At 54.6% G+C, this 20,475-nt stretch overlaps 7 protein-coding genes across 7 annotated transcripts; 4 read left to right on the plus strand and 3 right to left on the minus strand.

The window, feature by feature from the left end:
- Positions 1-2,997: 2,997 nt before the first annotated feature.
- BDW47DRAFT_126029 (SAP domain-containing protein) lies at positions 2,998-3,873 on the minus strand (the record flags this gene model as incomplete). Its single annotated transcript, XM_024816477.1, has 1 exon — positions 2,998-3,873. The coding sequence occupies one exon, from the start codon at positions 3,871-3,873 to the stop codon at positions 2,998-3,000; it is 876 nt and encodes a 291-aa protein (XP_024671811.1).
- Positions 3,874-6,078: 2,205 nt separating this feature from the next.
- BDW47DRAFT_126030 (short-chain dehydrogenase) lies at positions 6,079-7,027 on the plus strand (the record flags this gene model as incomplete). The annotated part of the gene is made up of 2 exons (XM_024816478.1): positions 6,079-6,145; positions 6,204-7,027. 2 exons carry the CDS (start codon positions 6,079-6,081, stop codon positions 7,025-7,027), a joined length of 891 nt encoding a protein of 296 aa, XP_024671812.1.
- A 970-nt stretch (positions 7,028-7,997) lies between these two features.
- Positions 7,998-9,827, plus strand: BDW47DRAFT_126031 (MFS general substrate transporter; the record flags this gene model as incomplete). The annotated part of the gene is made up of 5 exons (XM_024816479.1): positions 7,998-8,198; positions 8,255-8,371; positions 8,439-8,785; positions 8,856-9,409; positions 9,481-9,827. The coding sequence occupies 5 exons, from the start codon at positions 7,998-8,000 to the stop codon at positions 9,825-9,827; spliced, it is 1,566 nt and encodes a 521-aa protein (XP_024671813.1).
- Positions 9,828-11,061: 1,234 nt separating this feature from the next.
- On the plus strand, positions 11,062-15,203 carry BDW47DRAFT_131847 (non-ribosomal peptide synthetase). Its single transcript, XM_024817406.1, has one exon. The coding sequence runs from the start codon at positions 11,284-11,286 to the stop codon at positions 15,106-15,108; it is 3,825 nt and encodes a 1,274-aa protein (XP_024671814.1). The 5' UTR covers positions 11,062-11,283; the 3' UTR covers positions 15,109-15,203.
- An 855-nt stretch (positions 15,204-16,058) lies between these two features.
- BDW47DRAFT_131849 (MFS transporter) lies at positions 16,059-17,787 on the plus strand (the record flags this gene model as incomplete). The annotated part of the gene is made up of 2 exons (XM_024817407.1): positions 16,059-16,477; positions 16,531-17,787. Exons 1-2 carry the CDS (start codon positions 16,076-16,078, stop codon positions 17,785-17,787), a joined length of 1,659 nt encoding a protein of 552 aa, XP_024671815.1. The 5' UTR covers positions 16,059-16,075.
- A 207-nt stretch (positions 17,788-17,994) lies between these two features.
- On the minus strand, positions 17,995-19,139 carry BDW47DRAFT_131855 (Ldh family oxidoreductase; the record flags this gene model as incomplete). The annotated part of the gene is made up of 1 exon (XM_024817408.1): positions 17,995-19,139. The coding sequence occupies exon 1, from the start codon at positions 19,069-19,071 to the stop codon at positions 17,995-17,997; it is 1,077 nt and encodes a 358-aa protein (XP_024671816.1). The 5' UTR covers positions 19,072-19,139.
- A 178-nt stretch (positions 19,140-19,317) lies between these two features.
- BDW47DRAFT_126035 (DUF3455 domain-containing protein) lies at positions 19,318-20,094 on the minus strand (the record flags this gene model as incomplete). The annotated part of the gene is made up of 1 exon (XM_024816480.1): positions 19,318-20,094. The coding sequence occupies one exon, from the start codon at positions 20,092-20,094 to the stop codon at positions 19,318-19,320; it is 777 nt and encodes a 258-aa protein (XP_024671817.1).
- Positions 20,095-20,475: the final 381 nt, after the last annotated feature.

A 20,475-nucleotide genomic window follows, 5' to 3' on the forward strand; every position in this document is an offset into this window, starting at 1 on the left:
CCAGCGCTAAAATCCGACCCTCGTTAGCCTTGGGGGGGTAGTCCCGCGTAGCGGGGGACTGTGATCCCCATCCGCACACAGCGATCTAAGAGGCTGACCAAATTAAATAATAATATCCCCTAGCACGCCTTGTGCGATCGACGTCGGGGCCGTGTTCATGGTTGATGTGACCACGAAACCCATTGGTCTAAACATCACGAAGTGCCCCTGTTCTTATCGACTGTGTCGCACCTTGGATAGTTCTCACTTGCCAAGGGCATAGGAGCTCTAGAGTCCGGCAAAGTCATTCAGTGTCAACTCAATCGGGATGTATGGGGCCATCACCACACCACAACCTGACTGGGTCGCTTGGGATGGGGTCGTGCACCGAAGGAGGAGCAATGGAATGTCCACCCCGTAGGCCTGTTCGATTACCGTAGCCCGCTAGTCATTAGACCGTTACTGGCCGCTAGGAGATGCCGGTAGGCATTGGAATATGACAGGTTGAGACGGGGGAGAGTGGCGTGGGATAGCGGGAAGCCGTCCCATGCGACATCGGCGTCCTCCATGAGAGTGGAAACTGGGAAAGAAATCAAAAAGCCATGGACAGGCATCAGCAAAACCTGCCTGTAGCTTGTGTTGGTTTGGAGCCATGGTTGGTCTGTGTGTTGTTGGTGGCAGACTGTGATTTGATGGATGTCGGACATTTTCTTAGGCGTTCTTTTCTTAGGCGTTCTTTTCTTAGCCAGAGGTGGATCCGCAACTAATGCACTAGTCAGCAGTCACCTGGTCATCACTGACTTCTGACTTGCCCGGGGAGTCCGATGATTTGCGATCTCCTAGTGTTTTTCAAAACCCTAGTGTCTTTCATGATAATGGACGATCAGAGTGGAAGACTACGCCATCCTTATCTCATCCATCGACAGTGTCATTGACTGCCCTGGTCGTAAGCGATGACCAAGACCTCGTTTTCTTAGGCCTCAGTACACCTCCCGCTATCGCGAACACGGACATACTAAACACGCTAAAAATAGTATAAGAGCGTTGATTGCGATAGAAATACAGGACCTATGCGATCCCTTTCACGGGCTCACTTCCCCGTTACGTCCAAAATCCACCATTCTCTGGTTCGCTGGAAGGTTCGTCCCGAGCCACTCATCGTCCAATTGTGGCTCCCACCGATCCAGGAGAATACACCCGGAGAATAACAGGAAAGGAGACCCACAGCTCCCAACGGACACAGAACAGGTTCGAAATATATTGAATCCCGACAACCACTCAGGGACCCTAGATAGCACCTGGGCTCTTCAAGCCGAGACCTAGAGTCGCCTGTGCGTGGACCTCCCCCTCCCCAATCCCCATGTATCATGACGGTGCAAGCGTGATGGGATGGGAATCTTGGGTCTCCCCCGTCCCGCGAAAATTGTGGAGTCGCTGAGCAGTGGGGCCTGATCCGCCGCTAGATGGGCGAGATGCAATGGTTGCTTGTGATTGACTGACAAGCCAGGTTTGGACGCGCGGGGCGAACTGGATCGCACCCGCCGGGCTTAGCACGGTCTCGGAAGGTGTGAGTCCCGCCAGAGGATTCGCCAAAGGGTTGCAGGCGGCTTCGTGATACCCGGGATCCTGGTGGGGACGGCGGTAAAAAAATCCAGTCTGTCCTGATTTCAGGGGAAGAGGAGTTATAAAATACGGTGCTGGTAAAAGCCTAATCTATAGGACGAGAGTCAATTACAGAGCCATGCGACGTTTTTAATTAATAGATAGGTTGGGTTTATTCTCTACGAATAATGATCGGACGGGACAGTGCGAGGCTCAGACCTCTCGTTCTGGACTCTAGATCTTCTTCAGTCAATGCATCATCTCCTGCAGCCAGCAAAAGCATTGCCGATCAGATCCGATCGGGGAATAGCAGCACAGCTCTGGATCTTTCAGCTGACAATGTACAAAGCTTTGACTCATCGGATTTGACAGACAACGAAAGATTTTTTGGGAGACGGATATCCAGAAAATGTAACCAACCTGATAATAAATCTTATATTGCGGCGCGTATGGCAAGGATGTCCGGATTTTTATCCAAACTGGGTAGTCTGGCTACGATAATAAATAATTTTGGTATTTCAACAATAAGTATATTGACCATCCCTTAGCGAGGATCGGAAAGTATAGTGCCTAACATATTGTGGAGATATGCTAGAAATTTTCCTTTTCTCATTACACATTGGTACATATCCAGTATCCATGGCTTTAATCCTACATCCTCATTCAGTCACTCAATACCCCCTAAATCTACAAGTAGATAGATTACCACGCCACCACATGGCGCAGACTGGTGCATTTCATTTCCAGACTCTTGGGACAGTCCAGCGACGGGCTTCCTGTACGAGCAAGGAATACGTGTAGGTACATATACCGCCCCCATGGCGCCTGCGCATTAGGTCGCACATACCAAGGTGGTTAGCGTGCAACCATACAGGCACATTCCCAATAATCCCAGACGCACGACTCAGGGGCTGGAGGTGAGAATAGGCTCACCGACGCGACAACTTTGTTCAAGATTCCGTAATTGCCGGGTGCAGGTCGGGATATGCAATACAAGATGGCACTGATGTCGAGTAGATTCGTGGGAAAGGAAGCTGGCTACAGGGAGCAGCCCTGATCGTACAATATGTATCATCCAGGAGAAGACTCAAACAGCTTATCGGATACTACGCTTCTTCCGACGTGGTATTGGTGGCGTCTCGGCTTGGACTGGAATGTTCTGCACGTGTTACTACTACTCATCGGGTATCCTCGCCAATGCTCGATACATCGTTGTCAGTAGGTGTATACTTCAACCAAGAACGGATGAATAGACGCTACATGATGCCTGCACAGCAGCTTTTCAAAATTTCATAAGAGAATGTATGCTACCTAGTGGACACAGTAAATTTCCCATAAACGCCAACAGACACAAAGTTAAGATGAAAAGAAATGGTAAAGAATGGCAGTAAATTTAGAGTCGATACTTCCGATCGCTCACGCGGCAGCAAACCGCTTCTTCCGGGCCTCCATAGCCAGTCTATCCTTCTCACTCATCGGGGCTTGACCACCACCGTTGTTAGGTCGTGCGCCGCTCTGCTGGTTGCGACCTTGCGGGCGACCGCCACGGCCGCGGCCGCCTCGACCCTGACCCTGGCTCTGGCCCTGGCCCTGGCCTTGCCCTCTGCCCCCAACATCACGTCTCTTGCCTCCACGACCGCCCTGATCATTCTGGCCGCGGCCTCTCTTGCGAGGCTGCTCAGTCGGCAGCGCTTCGTCCAGTTTGCTCACGCCAGCATTGGCAGGAACCTCAGCCTCCGCGCCAAAGCGCTTAGCACGTTCTAGCCTCTGCTCGGCCTCAGCGATCGCAGCCTGCGAATCCTCCGTGATTCCAAACTTCTCCGCACGAGCCTTGCGCTTCTTCAGTTCTTCCTCCAACTCAGTGACGGGCAGACCCTTGGCGTAATTGGTAGCCGGTTTCTCCTCCGCCTGCGCAGTCGCAGTAGATTGGTTTGAGCCTTCTTGTGTCTCTCCCTCGGTCCCCTTGGGCTCCGCCTGGGGTTCCTCTGGGGCGGCGGGAGCGGCGTCGGGCTGGGGGTTAGGCGCTTCGGTATTCTCGGCCGGCGCGGCGGCTTCGGTGGACGGTTTCGTTGTCTCGGCGGGGACCTCGTCGTCCTCCCAGTCGATGACGTCGTCCGCGGTGTCGCCTTTGGGAGCGGCAGCGGGAGCCGCAGCGGAGTTGGTAGCCTTGCTAGCGTCGTCTTCCTGGATGCGAGCCACCATCTCGGCCTTCTTCCCTGTGTGTGGCAGAGAGCGCGCCTTCAGAATTTCGACGAGCTCTGCATTCGTCTTCTTGCTGTAGTCGGTAGTCATTTTGTAGAGGTGGGTTGCGGATGGTGATGTCGGAGAGTTGGTTGCGAGGAAGGGTGGAGGGGAGGCGGATGCGGCAGTTACACACGCACGGGTTATATGGAGAGTAAAAGGTAGCTTTACTCGACCATGCGATTCACCAGCGAATTGGTAGAGAGTGTAAGGATGGTGTGGGAGGCTGATAGGTGTCGTCGAGCTGCACTCCTGTTGAAACGCGTCGCGGTATCGGCGCAAAGCAGCAGGCTCTTGGAGCTGGCGGCTGGTTTCTGAATCAGGTAAGCGCATCACGTGTATATGTGTTGTCACGTGACTGTGGCTCAAATCCAGGCACCTCCTGTTTCCGATGGCAATCTAACAGGCCAATAAAATATCCAAAGCCCCAGACAAATATCAGACTAGATTACGAATAGCCTACAGCAATCAAAGATTTACAGGCTAAGACAACCACATAGCTGCCCGCGAAACATCGGTACGCCCGAGCAAGCTCTGCGTTTCTATCATAAAGCAGCACACCATTGACCCGTCAACCAAGACAATTCCCCGAATATCTGCCTAGTCAAAGTTACTTTAACAAATAGATCTGGCCCAAGCTCATCGGAGCTTCCGACAGATGACAGCTGAAGACAAGAAGCTAGCTTGACACATGGCATGAAAGGTATGGATGTGGCGAGTGGGGGATCTGCATGCACTGCGCCACAGTGGCTGTCATACCGTTTCCCATATTTCCCGGTTTCTCTTTATTTTTATTGCTCTGGTTCTGATTTTTGGGCCCCACCGGCTTTGTCCTGTTCCGCTATGACGTTTGTCAAAAAGAGATTGAAATGCGTACTACACAGATTACCCATTACCACGTCACTGATGGGATGGCATGGATGCTTCTCTTGTGTTATAGCTCTCCGGTCAGGTATATCGCAGTGTCTCGTTTAGCAAAGTAGACACGGCAAAGGTGTCAAGTCTAGCCAGAGCGCAATGTTGCAAATGACTTTGCAGTTCATCATAATGCTCATGTTGAGAAAAACCTCAACATATGAGCTCCTCTAAGTAAGGTCATTATATACAGCCTTGCCCGACCTCAATTATATACAATGTATAGTGTTTTTCCATCTATACACTCTGGAGTTGCCTATCTTATGTACCTGGGAAACATCAACTCTAAACATGATCATAACGACCAGAAAAATAGTAAAAATAACAAATAACGTCCAGATCAAGCTATTTTGTACAACTGCTAGAGGTGACATGGGCTTCACACCAACTTAGCCTGTCATATTAGCACTGAAGGCACGCCCGCGGATCAGTATCCTGCAACATCCAGTCGCCAACGCCAGCTAACAGATTAGAGCTGAGCCTCGCCAACTCTAGCGACCCTCATTTGTGCGTATTCAAAGAGGTTCCTTTACGATATAGGGTTCTAGATGGAACCCGATTCAATTTTCCTCGCCATTGGTTGTTTAGCAGAAACCATCAAGTCATATCCAATACTTGATAAAATCTTCGTGCCATCCTATGCTATGAGAGCCAATTGTCTTATGCCTGTTACCCACTAGCTTCCTAAGAAGTTGGCCGTAGAGCTAGCCATGTGCAGTTTCATATGTGTAGCTAAATATTTACTCATACATTAGAACCGTCACTGTTTCATCATTATATTCAATCCCCTCTGTTTCAAATATGATACATTGTAGCGCCTTTATGGCCCAATAATCTGTACAGATGACTTGCCAGGTGCTAAATACAGGAATTTAATTGTGAAGATATGGATTTTGACCTGCAAACCCCGGAGATCTTGAAACCTCAAAATACAATCTTCAAATAGTCAGGGAAGCTCAGGCACCCAAAACATCAGTCTCCCTTTCCTTCTCCGCCATCTACTATAATATGATGTGCTCGTATAGCATCTCTTCACTGTCTTTCCACATGTCAAATGAATGACACACCCCGACACATATCAGAGACCAGACTGAGCATAAATAGATGACTAGGATTCATGTAACCGAAACATTCATCACGCACTGAACCAGTGACTCACTTGATATCTGTGAACTGATCCCAGTTCCCTATATATACAGCTGAGCGGTAACCTTTGCTTAGAGTATTGCTTCCGCTGATCAAACAACAATTTCCAGGCATACTCTGTCGTTACTGATTCGTGACCTTCCCTTATCCAACTTCATCTTCATTCTCAACTACCAGACTTTGATACCCACCACCATGGCCGAACTCCACATCACTGTCGACGACCTGACCTCCATAAAGGGTAGAACCGTTCTTATAACCGGTACACTTTCCCTTCCTCCCCCCTACCAAGCGCACTTTCTAACAGGATATACACACAGGGTGCAGCTCCGGCATTGGCAACGCAACTCTCCAACTGTGCCACCAGCTCGGAGCGAACATAATCGCCGGTGATCTAATCCCCCTATCGGAAGATCTTCTCAACACCCCAAATCTCCTCTTCGCCAAAACCGACGTCACAGACTGGCACAGCATCCGCGCCCTATTCATCGCAGGCCACCAACGCTTCGGCCAAATCGACCACGTCTTTGCCAACGCGGGCATCAAGCCCACCAGAGTCTTCCTCGATGCCACCCTTGACGCAGACGGACTACTCGCGCCCCCGGACCTAGCCACCATCAATGTGAACTTCCTCGGCGTGATCAATACCGTCCGTCTAGCCATGTACTATCTGCGCCAGGGCAGCGTCGACCCCAAGTCCCATAGCATTGTGCTCAGCGCATCAGCATCAGCATTCCAGAACTTCCCCGCGCCAGACTACTGCACCGCCAAGCACGGAGTGGTAGGACTTCTGCACGGACTCACAGGTGAGCTAGAGTCAACGCTGCGCATTAACGCCATCGCGCCGTCGTGGACGGCTTCCGGGATAGTCATCCGCGAGGTCGTCGAGATGCTGGGTGCGGAGGTGCAGGATCCGGAGGTCGTGGCACGCAGCGTGCTCAAGCTTTTTGTGGACGTCGACCGCCATGGCGAGATGCTTTATTCGTGGAATGGAAGGTTCTTTGAGATTAATAAGGCCCCCGGGGGGCTGCTTGATTCTGCCGCTAGGTTGTTGCCGGATACTGTTTCCGAGGATGAAATTATGACTAAATTGGTGGGTGTTGTTGCTGCGGTGGAGGGTGAGCAGGCTGTCAACGGTTCTTAGTTGGTGATTTAGGGGTTTTAGTATTCGCTTTGGCTAGTTTGTATCTAGGGTATCTAGGTTTATTACTGTAGGTTAATTTCAAGACTTGGAATAGAAGAACAAAGTAAACAGCTCTTGTTACTAGATAAACTTCCCGGGCAGATACATAACTGTTATCAAAAAGCTTTCTCTCCGCTATAGATGACCAGCGCACATCCTGTAATTATTTCTAGACACAAGACAAGAAATTTGCTCTAATAGCGCATAGATGCGATCATACTAACTCCTGGCGTTTCCACACTTTGAATAGCTTTGGACGCGTCAACGCTGAGATATGTATGCTAAAAGAAAAACGATCCAATTACCTGATACTCATTTTTTGGATGACAGTCTGTACATCATCATGTACATAATCACGATCTGTTTGATTACCAAACAATCATCTTTAACCACGATTCCCAAGGTAAAAATACCCCTATCGAATAAAAAACGTTGCCAGTTAAGACATGGGAATATGTTGTAGATCACCAGGGTTCATCTACCGACATACAACTCCCACGATCTAGCCCATTCCCAAAACCAAACCTCCAACCCGGCCGAGAAAATAACAAGATTATAGCAGTGAATCAGCACGTTGATACCCCCCAACGCTAATAACGAACCCACAAGCCCTACCTGCGTCGCGCACGCCATCCCGTCGCGCCATCACCCCATGAACAAGGATCACTAACCCAACCAACAACGCTGGAAGAAGCATCTCCCCGCGTGGCAGCTCCAATCTATTCTCCACACTGGGGGAATGCCACGATAAGATTGACATTTGTTGTTGGAGATGGTCAATTGCGTGATGTGGAGGAGATATTGGTCTTGCGCTATGCTCCGAGGGCGGAGTTTTTAAACGATGAGGTGCCCCCTTATGTGAGTGGAATTAGCAGTTGGGGCTGGTCTCGACTTCTTCGAACCTTTTTTCTTATCATTTTAATTCGGTACGATGGCGGAAAAGGTGGGAGAAACCGAATATGCAGTTGAAAGCAGTGATTCCGATATTGGGAGACCAGCTGCAAGAGACGAGGAGGATGCGGCCAGAAAGGCCCTCTTGCAGTCTTTCACGCCCGAGGAAGACAAGATAGTGCGGAGGAAGATCGATTGGCGGTTTTTACCACTTATTGGGATGATGTATCTTGTCAAGACTGTGGGTTCTTTTTTCACTCTTTGGGGGGGCAGATAGGGCTGAGACTAACAGATTAGATTGATTATACAAATGCTGCAAATGTCAAGGTGCTCCAGGTTGGAAGTGAGCGGAACGTGCTTACAGAGCTGAGCATGACGGCGGATGAGTATAATTGGGTGCAATCTATCTATTTTGTCAGTCCATCTATTTCAGATATGTAGCCGATACTGCTAAACAAGAGTGAGAAGCTAACAAACCCAGATCAGCTACATCATCTTCGAAGTCCCCAGCAACATGATGCTCAAAAGACTCACCCCCCGGCTGTGGCAGTCACGCATCATCCTCAGTTGGGGCATCGTGCTGGCATGTCACGCCGCTGCAAACAACAAAGAGACGATGTGGGCGCTGCGCTTCCTGCTGGGCATGTGCGAGGCAGGCTTGTTCCCGGGGATCGCGGCGCAGCTGTGCGGCTGGTACCGCAGCGACGAGATGGGCAAGCCAATTATGTGGATGTTTGCGTTTCAGAACTTCTCTGGTATTTTGGGGTCGTTGTTGGCTTATGGAATTTCTTATATGAATGGAATGTGCGGGATGAGTGCGTGGCGATGGTAGCTCCTCCTCTTCCATCTGGTCAGGCGAAAACCATGATCAAGCTGACAAAACGCCGGGATCTACTAGGGTCTACCTCCTCGAAGGCCTCTTCACGATCCTCTTCGCCGTAATCGTCCACCTTGTCCTCCCCGACTGGCCCAAAAGCCCCCGCAGCTCCAAATGGCTCACCCCCCGCGAACAAGCCTACATCGAAGCCAGACTCTCCGAAAACGCCCCGCGGACGGGTGACGCCAATTTCTCCAAATCCGAAGTGCTGGACTCGCTGGTCGACCCACGCACCTACGCCTTCATGTTCTCCCAGCTGCTGGTCAACCTCGCCGGATACGCCCTCACCTGGGAGCTACCGACCATCACAACCAGCCTGGGGTTCGCGGGTCTTCCGCGCAACCAGCTGCTGAATATCCCGCCCTGCGCGGCGGCCGTGCTGGCTGTCATGTTCAGCGGGTGGTTCCAGAAGCAGGCTTATATGACGCGGCCGGCGTTCGTCAATTTGTGCATAATGGGGCCTATGCTGCTGTTTTTCGTGCTTCTGGCGACGTTGAGGTCCCCTGTTGGGGTGTATGTGGCTTGTGTGTTGGGGAATATGTTTTATGCGGTGTATTTTATTCCGTTCTGGGCTTGTATGTTTCCCTCCCTTCATTCTTTCCCTTGCGTTTACTACGAGAGTGATATTCTGATATAGTACGAACAGGGCGAAGCTCTTCGTTGAAAGGCACAACAGGCGCAGCCTTCACGCTAGCATTCCAGTCGTGCGTGGGACAAGTCGGCGGCGTGGTCGGCCCGCAGCTGTTCCAGGAGCGATTTGCAAGCAACGGGTACAAGACACCGTTTGCCATCTGCGCGGGGATGGTCGGGGCGGCGTGCGTAACGAATGCATGGACGTGGTGGCTGACTCGAAACGTGGAGTGGGATGTGCGCCGGGTGCGGCGGCTACGGATGCGCGAGGAGAAGCGGGGGCGGATCTACGCTGGGGAGGATGTGCGTGTATACGAGGAGAGGGAGTTTTATTCGGGGTTGCGGAGGGAGGAAGGAGCGTGACCTGGTTGGATTTACTACCTACCTACCTACCTATCCTAAGAGAAGGATGATTTGAGATGGTGCGAGGGCGCTGGGAATGATTGGTTTAGATAGATACCTTTATATAACTAGGTCGTTAGAGGTATCGGCTACAAAGATACCAAAGTACCAAAGGAGAGATCCCGTCTTGATATTGCTTTTTTGCTGGTGTCGTTTTGACATCATGGTCGTATTTGTGGACATTTGGCTCAGTGGAAGCGATTGTGATGAGGGGATGTGGAGAAAAGAGTTTTTTCTTTCTTTTCTTAGATGTTGTTATTTTATTTATTTTATTTTGCATTTTTTTTATCATACAATTTGATTTGATAGAGAGTTGCTGGGCATGCCTAGGCCCTAACTGACTCGAGCGTTATAGTTTGTGCTATACATACTACATAGCAAGGACTCGCATGAATCATGATCTGTTTCCCAGTTGAGTTCTCTACGAGTACCTCTAGTTCATGGCATCGGCCAGACATAATGATGATGAAAAATTCGATACTGATATCACACGATTTCGGGCTCATTGATGTTATATTTTTAGCATATTTAATGATACCCACCAGGTATATAAGGTAGGCCTGTAAGCTTCTTGCCTGGCTCTCCGCCAATAGCGGCGGGTAGAGCGACAGGGCTCTCGGCCCAACAGCCCTGAGGCGGACGCCACACTGTACCTGATTGAGACATTTTGAATCCATTACCCACCACTATTATTCATATCATTCTGATTTCGAGTCAGAAAAAGACGGTTTACCGGAATGGGTAAAATCTTCCTCGCGTGGGGCGCCAAAGCAGAAAAAAAAAACGAAAGTACGGAGTAAAGAAAAGGGAAAACTGGATCAAGAAATAACCATTGACAGAATCAACCAAATTCCAACAACCAGCGTGGTGGAGTGGTGCATGTGACAATTGTCCAGTTGGCTCCATTAGATGGTTGTTCTCAGCCAATGAGCTGCCTCAGGATCCAGCTCAATGCCCGATCGGGTTAGCGTGATCCCCGACAGCCCTGAGAAGCAACCTCGACCAATCCGCTTCGGGATCTAGTCCAGATTCATTATCACGGCCACTGGTTGAATCTTCTGGTCAAACTTGATCCTAAACCCACTTTCATCATGGAGAAACCTTGCCGGGGTCCCCATTTCTCAACAGTTTGCCCCGGCTTGCCTTCCTTTCTCTTCTTTCCCCTCCTCCCATCCCTCCTCCTCACTCCGGTTACCTTGCTTCTACCGTCGTCCTCGTGTTCTCTAGATCTATCGTTACCGTTGGATCCACGGTGACTTTCCCCTCGTTGATCTCGTGAACTTCTCGAGTGTGGTGGGGTTGAACCGTTTTGTGGAGTATTTATTCTCTCCAGATCAGTCGTTACTTTACTTAGACCCCCACGGTCCAGCGTTACTGGGACTTAATCACATAGATTCTCCTCCCCCGGTCTTGAATCATGTCCCACATTGATATCACCAAAGACCTGTCGGCCCTCTTCAACAAACAGGTTCTCGCGACCCCCGACGCCCTCGCCTTGGAAGACGGAGAGACCACCTATACCTATAATGAGTTGGCACAGGAGGTGGACCGCCTGGCTCAACGCCTGCGCGATTACGGTGTGAGTCGGGACAGTCTGGTGGGCGTCCTGCTGCCGCGGAGTGCCCATTATGTCATTGCCTGTCTGGCCGCTCTTCGGGCGGGAGGCGCCTTTCTGGTCCTCGAGCTGGCCTACCCGCCGGATCTGCTGGCCGATGTGTTGGCGGATGCCACCCCGGCCGTCGTCCTCACCCACAAGGCGGAAGCGGCCAAGGTCGGTGGCAGCGCTCCCTTGATCCTGCTTGACGAACCGCTGGCGGAAGTCAATGGACATGCGAAGGAAGCGTCCCCGCTGCCGGCGGACGATGACCTCGACCGACTGGCCTTTGTGTCCTACTCCTCCGGCACCACGGGCAAGCCGAAGGGCATCGCCAACCCCCACCGCGCCCCCGTGTATTCTTACGACCTGAGATTCACCGTCCAGGACCTCCACCCCGGCGATCGTGTCGCCTGTAACGTCTTCTTCATCTGGGAGATCCTCCGCCCGCTCTTGCGGGGCGCCACCGTGGTGACCGTGCCCGACGAAATCAGCTACGATCCGGCGGCGCTGGTCGATCTCCTGGAATCCAAGCACATTACCGAAACCTTGATGACCCCCACCCTGTTGGCCACTGTCCTGGTCCGACACCCCCATCTGGACACCCGTCTGCCCCAGCTCCGCACCTTGTGGCTCAACGGCGAGGTGGTCACCACCGATCTCGGACGGCGGGCCACCAAGTGTCTGCCCAACACCCGCTTGCTCAATTGCTACAGCACTTGCGAGACCCACGAGGTCGCCTGTGGCGACATTCGGGAGATGTTGACGAGCGACGCGCAGTACTGCCCCGTGGGACCGCCCCTGGACCCGGAGCGGACGTACATTCTGGACCAGGAGGGTCAGCAGCTACCCGTGGGAGTGAGTGGGGAGCTGTTTGTCGGAGGCCCGCTCCTCGCCCGGGAGTACCTCAACCTGCCCGAGGCTACCCGCAAGGCCATCACCCCCGACCCCTTCGACCAGACCCCGGGATCCCGGATGTACCGCACCGGCGATAAAGCCCGCATCCTGGACTCGGGCTTCCTCGAGATCACCGGGCGCGTGGGGGACATGATCAAGCTCCGCGGGTATTCCGTCGTGCCCGCCAAGGTCGAAAACGAAATCATCAAGCGCCTGGCGGTCAGCAGCTGTGCCGTGTTGGCCCACGGCGACGGCCTGGAAAAGGAGCTGGTGGCGTACGTGGTCCGCGACCGGGACGATTCCGCCGATCGGCCCCAGATCGAGATCAACCCGTCGGGCCACAGCCCGGTCGCCCGCCGCGCGCTGCTGCCGTACCTAGCGCAGTACATGATCCCGGCCCAGTGGGTGGAGTTGCACGAGCTACCCACCCACGGGGTCTCGGGCAAGGTCGACCGCAAGGGCCTGCCGCCGCCACGGAGTGCCAGCCCGGCCGTCAACGGCGCGGAGGAGTCGGAGCGCGATCCGATCGGCCTCGACCATATCGCCGCCTTCTGGGCGGCCAGCCTGAAGACGTCGCAGTCCCTCCTGCGGCGCGAAGACAACTTCTTCGACCTGGGTGGACACTCGCTGTCCATCGCGGATCTCGCGTCGCGGCTGACGCGAAACTTCGGCTTCACGGTCCCGATCGCCCGCCTGGCCGAGAACGCCACCCTGGACGGCCATCTGCAGACCGTCCGCGCGGTGCGCGACGGACACACCGCGGCGGTGCAGGCCGATCTCCCCGCCTTCCTGCGTGCCGACTCAACCCTCGACGAGGACATTCGACCCACCGGTGCCCGCATCTGCTCCGTCACGGACGCCGACACCGTCCTGCTCACCGGTGTCACCGGATATCTGGGCGCGTTCCTCCTCCACGACCTGCTGGAGAGCACCACCGCCCGGATCATCTGTCTGGTCCGTTTCACGGACCCGGCGGGCGACGACCGATCGGGTGGTGTGGCGCGCATCCGGCGCAATCTCCTGGACATGGGCCTGTGGCGTGATTCCATCATGGAGCGGGTGGAGGTTCTCCCGGGTAACCTATCGCGACACCGCCTGGGCCTCTCGCGCGACACGTTCGACGCGCTGGCGAGCCGCGTGCAAGTCATCGTCCACGCCGCCGCAACGGTCAACCTCGTGTATCCGTACGCCGCCCTGCGCGCGGCCAACATCGGCGGTACCAAGGAAATCCTGCGCCTCGCTTCCCAAGGCGGCGCGACCGTGCAATACGTCTCGACGAACGGCGTGCTCCCGCCGCACCCAAGCGAGAAGGGCTGGACCGAGGACGCCACGTTGGACGTGGACGAAGTCCCCACCAAGCTCCTCGACGGATACGGACAGACCAAGTGGGTGGCAGAGCGGCTGGTCCTTGAAGCCGGCCGTCGCGGCCTCCCGGTCAAGGTTCACCGCGCGGGCACAATCAGCGGTCACAGCCAGACGGGCGCTGCGAACGCGTGGGACCTGCTCTCCGCGCTCTTCGTCGAATCCATCAAACTGGGCTATGCCCCCGACGTCGACGGCTGGCGCGCGGAGATGACCCCCGTCGACTTTGTCAGCAAGTCCATCATCCACCTCTCCGCCCAGACCCACGCCGAGACCACTGTCTTCCACCTCGGCGATCCCAGCCCCGTTAGCACGCGCTCCGTCTTCGACCACCTTGCCGAGCTCGGGTATCCCACGCGACGCCTGGGCTGGGAGGACTGGGTCGCGCTGTGGACGGAGAAGCGCGGGTCCGTCAAAGGCGGCGACGGCGCCTTTACAGTCGACATCCTTCGCAGCGGCATGCCCACCGTCGACTTCCTCAAGGGCATCGTTGTGCTCGACAACGCCGCCACGCGCCCCTTCCGCGCAGTTGTCGAACGCCCCAAGGTCGACAGCGTCCTGATGGAGACGTACACCCGCCACTGGTTCGCCCGCGGCTGGCTCTCCAAGCCCCCCTCCCGCACCACCCCGCTCCCAATCCGCCCGCGCGGGCCCCTCAGCGGCCGCGTCGCCGTCATCACCGGCGCGTCCTCCGGCATCGGCGCAGCGGTCGCCAAGGCCCTCGCCAGAGAAGGCTGCCACGTCGCGCTGGGCGCCCGTCGCCTCGACGCCCTCAAATCCATCCAGCAACAGGCCCAATCCCACGGCGTGAAAGCCATCATCCGCGCCACGGACGTAACCAACAAGTCCCAAGTCGAAGACCTCGTCCGCAGCGCGCGCAGCGAGCTCGGCCCCGTCGACTACATCATCGCCTGCGCAGGCGTCATGTACTTCACGCTCATGGCGAACACGCAGACCGACGAATGGGAGCGCACAGTCGATGTCAACTGCAAGGGTCTGCTCCACGCGCTGTCGTCCACCGTGCCGGACATGCTCGCGCGCGGCTCCGGCCACGTCGTCGCCATCTCCTCCGACGCAGGCCGCAAGGTGTTCCCCGGGCTGGGCGTCTACTCCGCCAGTAAGTTCTTCGTCGAAGCCACGCTGCAGGCGCTGCGTGTTGAGACCGCGGGCACCGGGCTGCGCGTTACGGCTATTCAACCGGGTAATACCCAGACGGATTTGCTGGGTATGTCGACCGACGAGGAGGCTGTCAAGAAGTACGGTGGTGCCTCCGGAGCGCAGATTCTGAGCCCGGATGATGTGGCGGGTGCGATTGTTTATGCGCTGCGCCAGCCGGCGCATGTTTCTGTTAATGAGGTGTTGATTGAGCCGAGGGATGAGCCCATTTGAGCGTTAGATGTTATAGATAGATACGAATTACGCTGCTTGGTATATTTGATTAACTACATTCCGCTTATATAGTAGGTACTATGCAATGATAGAAGATGAGCTAGCCGGATTAGCAGCCTTGATTGCAAGGCCAAGAAACTCGGGCCGGTCCTTGGGGCGGGTCACGAAATGATTATATTTCTACTTGTATTACACCCGGTTCCTCTATCCCGGTTGATCTTGGTTGAAGTGTTGATCTGGAATAAATTACTTCATCCTCGATACTAGGGCTGATACCATCTACTGCCAAATCTATACGGTGTTGACAATCCCGTGGTCAAGCCATGGGAATCCATTCGGGAGAACAGCCGCCTATCTCGATCTCAAACCGAGTTACCGAATCTCCCGCCAGTCAAGCCTCGCCAAGCAATGGTCTCTAAATACTCCACCGCACCTAACTGACTCATACCACCTCCAGCCTAGTCCACCGGTGTCAGAAACTCTCACATGTGGATACTTTCTACCAAATGGTGTCGGAATACCATATCAGCCATATCAAACCCGACCAAGCCGATTCGGTGGCTGTGGCTATCAATCTGGCTATCACGGCTACTTAGTCGATATGGGTCCGGTGGAGACATGTTAGTCTTACACAACTAAGTGTCTTACCGACGACCGACAACCGATGACAATGGCAAAATTAAAGACGGTGCGAAACGAAACGATCTCTCCCGACGGGTTTGATTTGATGATTTTCAAACAGCCGAGTTGTGGTGTGGTGTCATGCTTTCGTTGTTTCGGTTGATACATTCCGAGGGTAGAATTTTCTGCACCTACTAACATTCCTGCTGATGTTGAAGAAATTTTATTGTTGGTCAAGGGGTATAAAACAAAAAAAGAAACGATTCCTTTCTAGTCTACCTTCAATCGCTTTTCTCGATTGATTGAGTTGAATTTCCTGCCCCGAACAGGTCGAGGACCACTGATCATGCTGGACGACGTGGAAAACAAACCTCACTCTCCCCTGTCAGGAGTCTACCGTGCCAGTATCCCGTACTGGCGCATGCTCACTGACCAGGCCGCCATCACCCAGGAGGTCCTAGACTATGACTACCCCGGGTCAGGCACCGAAGAAGACCCGTACTCCGTGTCGTGGATCCCCAATGATCCGCGCAACCCTATGCAGTTCAGTACGATGCGCAAGCTGTCTATCACCCTGATTGTCGCCTTCTCCACAATGGTCGTCTCCCTGACGTCCTCCGCCTACAGCGGCAGCGTCGGGGAGGTGGTCGCGTACTTTGGCGTCAGTACCCAGGTTGCCACCCTCGGGCTGTCCCTCTTCGTCTTGGGTTTCGCCGTGGGACCCCTGCTGTGGGCTCCTTTGAGTGAGGTATGGCAAACCTCTTCCGTACAAAGCTTCCAGTTAGACTCACAGTTCGTCAGGTAGTTGGACGTCAGGTTCCATTCTTCTGCAGCTTCTTCCTAATGTCCGCCTTCTCCGCCGGCTGCGCAGGCGTCCAAAACATCTGGTCCCTGCTGATCCTGCGCTTCTTCGCCGGCGCCTTCGGCTCCTCCCCCATAGCCAACGGCGGCGGCAGCATCTCCGACATGTACCCCGCGCGGCAACGAGGTCTAGCCCTAAGCCTCTACGCCGCGGCCCCGTATCTAGGCCCTGCCCTAGGCCCCATAACAGGCGGCTTCCTCAGCATGAACGCCGGCTGGCGCTGGGTCGAAGGCTTCCTCGCCGCCAGCGGCGCCCTCGTCTGGCTCCTCACAGCGGTTGGCGTGCCCGAGACCTACGCGCCTCTCCTCCTCCGCCGGCGCGCCGCCCGCCTCTCGCACATCACCGGCAAAGTCTACCGCAGCAAAATCGACATCGACAAGCCCCGCCTCCCCCTCACCCGCCTCCTCGCCGTCTCCCTCTCCCGCCCCTGGGTCCTTCTCATCCGCGAGCCCATCGTCTCCCTCTTCGCAACCTACATCGCCATCGTCTACGGCACCCTCTACATGCTCTTCGCCGCCTTCCCCATCGTCTACGAGCAAACCCGCGGCTGGAACCCGGGCGTCGGCGGCCTCGCCTTCCTCGGCGTCATGGTCGGCATCATAATCGGCATTCTCTGCACCATCCCCGCAAACTTCCACTACATGCGCGTCCAGGACGCCCACGGCGGCTTCGCACCCCCCGAAACCCGCCTCGTCCAGTGCATGCCCGCCGCCATCGCCATCCCCATCAGCCAGTTCTGGTTCGCGTGGACCAATCACCCCTCCATCCACTGGTCCGTCAGCATCATCGGCACCGCGCCCTTCGGCTTCGGCCTCATTCTCATCTACCTGGGGGTCATGAACTACTTGATTGACTCGTATACGATATACGCGGCTTCCGTGCTGGCCGCTAATGCCGTGCTGCGGTGTATCTTTGGCGCAGTGTTCCCGATTATTGCTACATATATGTATGATGGGTTGGGGATTCATTGGGCGCCGAGTATTCCGGCATTCTTGTCGCTGTTGTGTATGCCGGCGCCGTTTTTCTTCTATAGGTATGGGGCGGCTATAAGGACCAGGTGTAAGTATGCGGCTGAGTCGCATCGCTATTTGTTGAGGTTGATGGAGGATGCGGGGCAGCAGAAGAGTGCGTTGGGTGAAAAGAATGGGGTGAAGACGGAGCCTATTGTTACGGTGGAGAAGGGGGCGCGAGATTGATGCTACATCATGTCTAATGTTTAAAGTGCATATAGAGTGCGAATATAGAGTACGAATATAGAGTATAGACCACTGTCACTACTACAATCATCCTAATCCTGGCAGACTACTAGCAGTATATGAGCCGTATACTTCCGCGATGCCAGATCTATATACGATGCGATACATACTACCTAAATACCATCCAAAACAACCCCAAACCAAATATCAACCCACCACCAACCGCGGCGCCCCAACCCTATCCGCCTCCCTATTCAACGCCTCAATCTCCCCCTCCACAAACGGAATCCCCTCCCTCATCCTCTCCTCCTTTACAATCAACTCAATCTCCCCAGGATAATAAATCCTGTCCACCCCCTCCATCCTCTCCCCCCCAACAACCCTCCTATACAAATAATCCATCCTCTCCTTAAACTCCTCCAACCCCATAAACAAATCCGGCCGAATCGCCACCAAAAAATGCCCCACATCCGCCTCCCTCTCATTCTCACTATCATACGGCCCAACCACATTCCCCCCAAACGCAGACCCAGACAACACCCCCGAAAACACATCCATCATAACCGCCAACCCGCTCCCCTTCGGCCCCCCCATAGGCAGCATCACGCCCTCCAGCGCAGCACGCGCATCAGTCGTCCTCTTCCCCTCCCCATCAAGCGCCCAATCCCCCGGGATCTCCTCCCCCCTTCGCGCAGCCTTATAGATCTTCCCCCGCGCAGCAACAGAAGGCGCCATATCCAATACAAAAGCCGGCGACTCCCCCGCCGGCGCCCCACACGCAATGGGACTAACCCCCAGCAGCTTCTCCCTCCCGCCCCAAGCAGGCAACGCCGGCGAACTATTCGTAAACACAAGACTCATCATCCCGCTGTCGAGCGCCTGCTGCACCAGCCACGCCGACATGCCGAAGTGGTTACTGCGCTTCACGCTCGCCAGCCCGATCCCGTAGATCTGCGCCGAGTCGATGGCGGCTTGCATGCCGGCGTGCGCGGCGACGAACCCGAACCCGTTTTGTCCGTCGATGTGGGCTACGACGGGGGTGGTTTGCGTTATGGTGGGGGTTGCGGACCCGTTTAGGGTGCCGCGCCGGAGACGTTCGAGGTAGGACGGGAGGCGGTTTATGCCGTGGGTGTCGACGCCGCGGAGGTCGGCTTGGATGAGGGCGTGGGATATTGTTTCGGCGTGGGATGCGGGGATGTTGTTCTTTTCGAGGAGGGTGAGGACGAAGGTTTTGGCGTTGTGGGGGGTTATGTGGTGGTATTCTTGCTTGGTGGGTTGGGCCATTTTGGTTGTATGATGTTGAGATGTTGTGGTTGGGGATGGGGAATGGTATAGTACCTAGTTGTAGAGGAGGAGACGGTGTAGTTGGAGAAAGATGGTGTAGTTGATGGAGAGTGGACCGTCTGTTTTATACTGTCGGATGTCCCCGCACTCCGGCTTTCTTCCGAGATTGGTTGGCACTACTAAGTATACTAACTTGTAGTCATATCATATTCATTGAGTCATAGAACAATACTAGAAAAATTATAATCAACCATAAAACCAATACTCCGCCGCGTATTCCACCTCAAAAAACTCCTTCTGTCCCTCGCACGTAGGCGGCGCATTCCCCCCCGCCGTATACACTCTATATATCTCCTGGACGCCGCTACCATCCGTCTTCACCAGCTTCAACCACGGCGCATCGTCCCCTGCATTAGCATTCACCACGAAAGGCGTCCCGCTAGCGTCCTTCTTCGCCAGTACCCAGTCATCCTCGTCTCCGCCGTGTCCAAACTCGAACAACGGCGTCCCGTCAGCAAGGAAGTAATGCCGTCCGATGACAAGGTTCTTTTCTTCCGCTCCCCAGAAGAACACCCTGTTCAACAACCACGCTGCCAGCTGCAGCGGCTGGAGGGGAATCATCTTCACGACACCCACGACAGACGATAAGGCTCGCTGAGCGTCTGTCTTTTGCTGTGCGGCGAGGCAGGAGCCGTCGAAGAGGGTCGCGACGGCTCCGATTTGAGTCGGTGCGGTGGTTTTGTCGCTGCCCGCGCAGGTGTAGTTTTGGGTTCCGCGGCCGATGGCGAGGTGTTTGAGCGTCAGGCCGTTGGCTGGTGTGGGGAGACTGGGCTTGGTCTGGTTGAGGGGGAGGGAGAGGTTTTTGGGGATGGTGCAGCGGGCCCATTTTGTTGTCGTGAGAGTGGATGTCACTTCCTTGATGGCTTGGTTGGAATCGTCTGTGTCGGTAGGGTCATGCCGGGTGGGAAAGGCGTGTGCTCCCAGGAGGAGGGACAGAAATAGGAGTACCCTGAAGGAAAGCATTTCGGTTGTGGTGTATAACAGGAAGAAATTGAGCAAGGTAGTAGGGACAATCTCGATGGATCATGTCGTGTTTATAAACAGGACGAGGCACACCCCCGTTATGTGAGACATGCTCATGTCCACGCTCGCTCGGTATATCCTGCCGTTGTAACCCAGTGTGAGCTGTGCATCAAACGAACCCGGCTCGCAGCCACAGTCAGTGCACAGGTCCAGTGCGCCTTGCGGGTAAACACTGATTGACTGGAAGCGTACCATAATGGCTTTCGTCTGTCTGCAGTCGAAGGAATGTTGGTTCTGACACTGCCTCTTTGGATATCTCTTGTGGCATTGTCAAGAGCTCGTTGTTATCGATTTCTGCTACTTCGGATCCACTCCCCATCA

This window comes from Aspergillus candidus (assembly GCF_002847045.1).
Source record: "Aspergillus candidus strain CBS 102.13 unplaced genomic scaffold BDW47scaffold_24, whole genome shotgun sequence".
Taxonomy (NCBI): domain Eukaryota; kingdom Fungi; phylum Ascomycota; class Eurotiomycetes; order Eurotiales; family Aspergillaceae; genus Aspergillus; species Aspergillus candidus.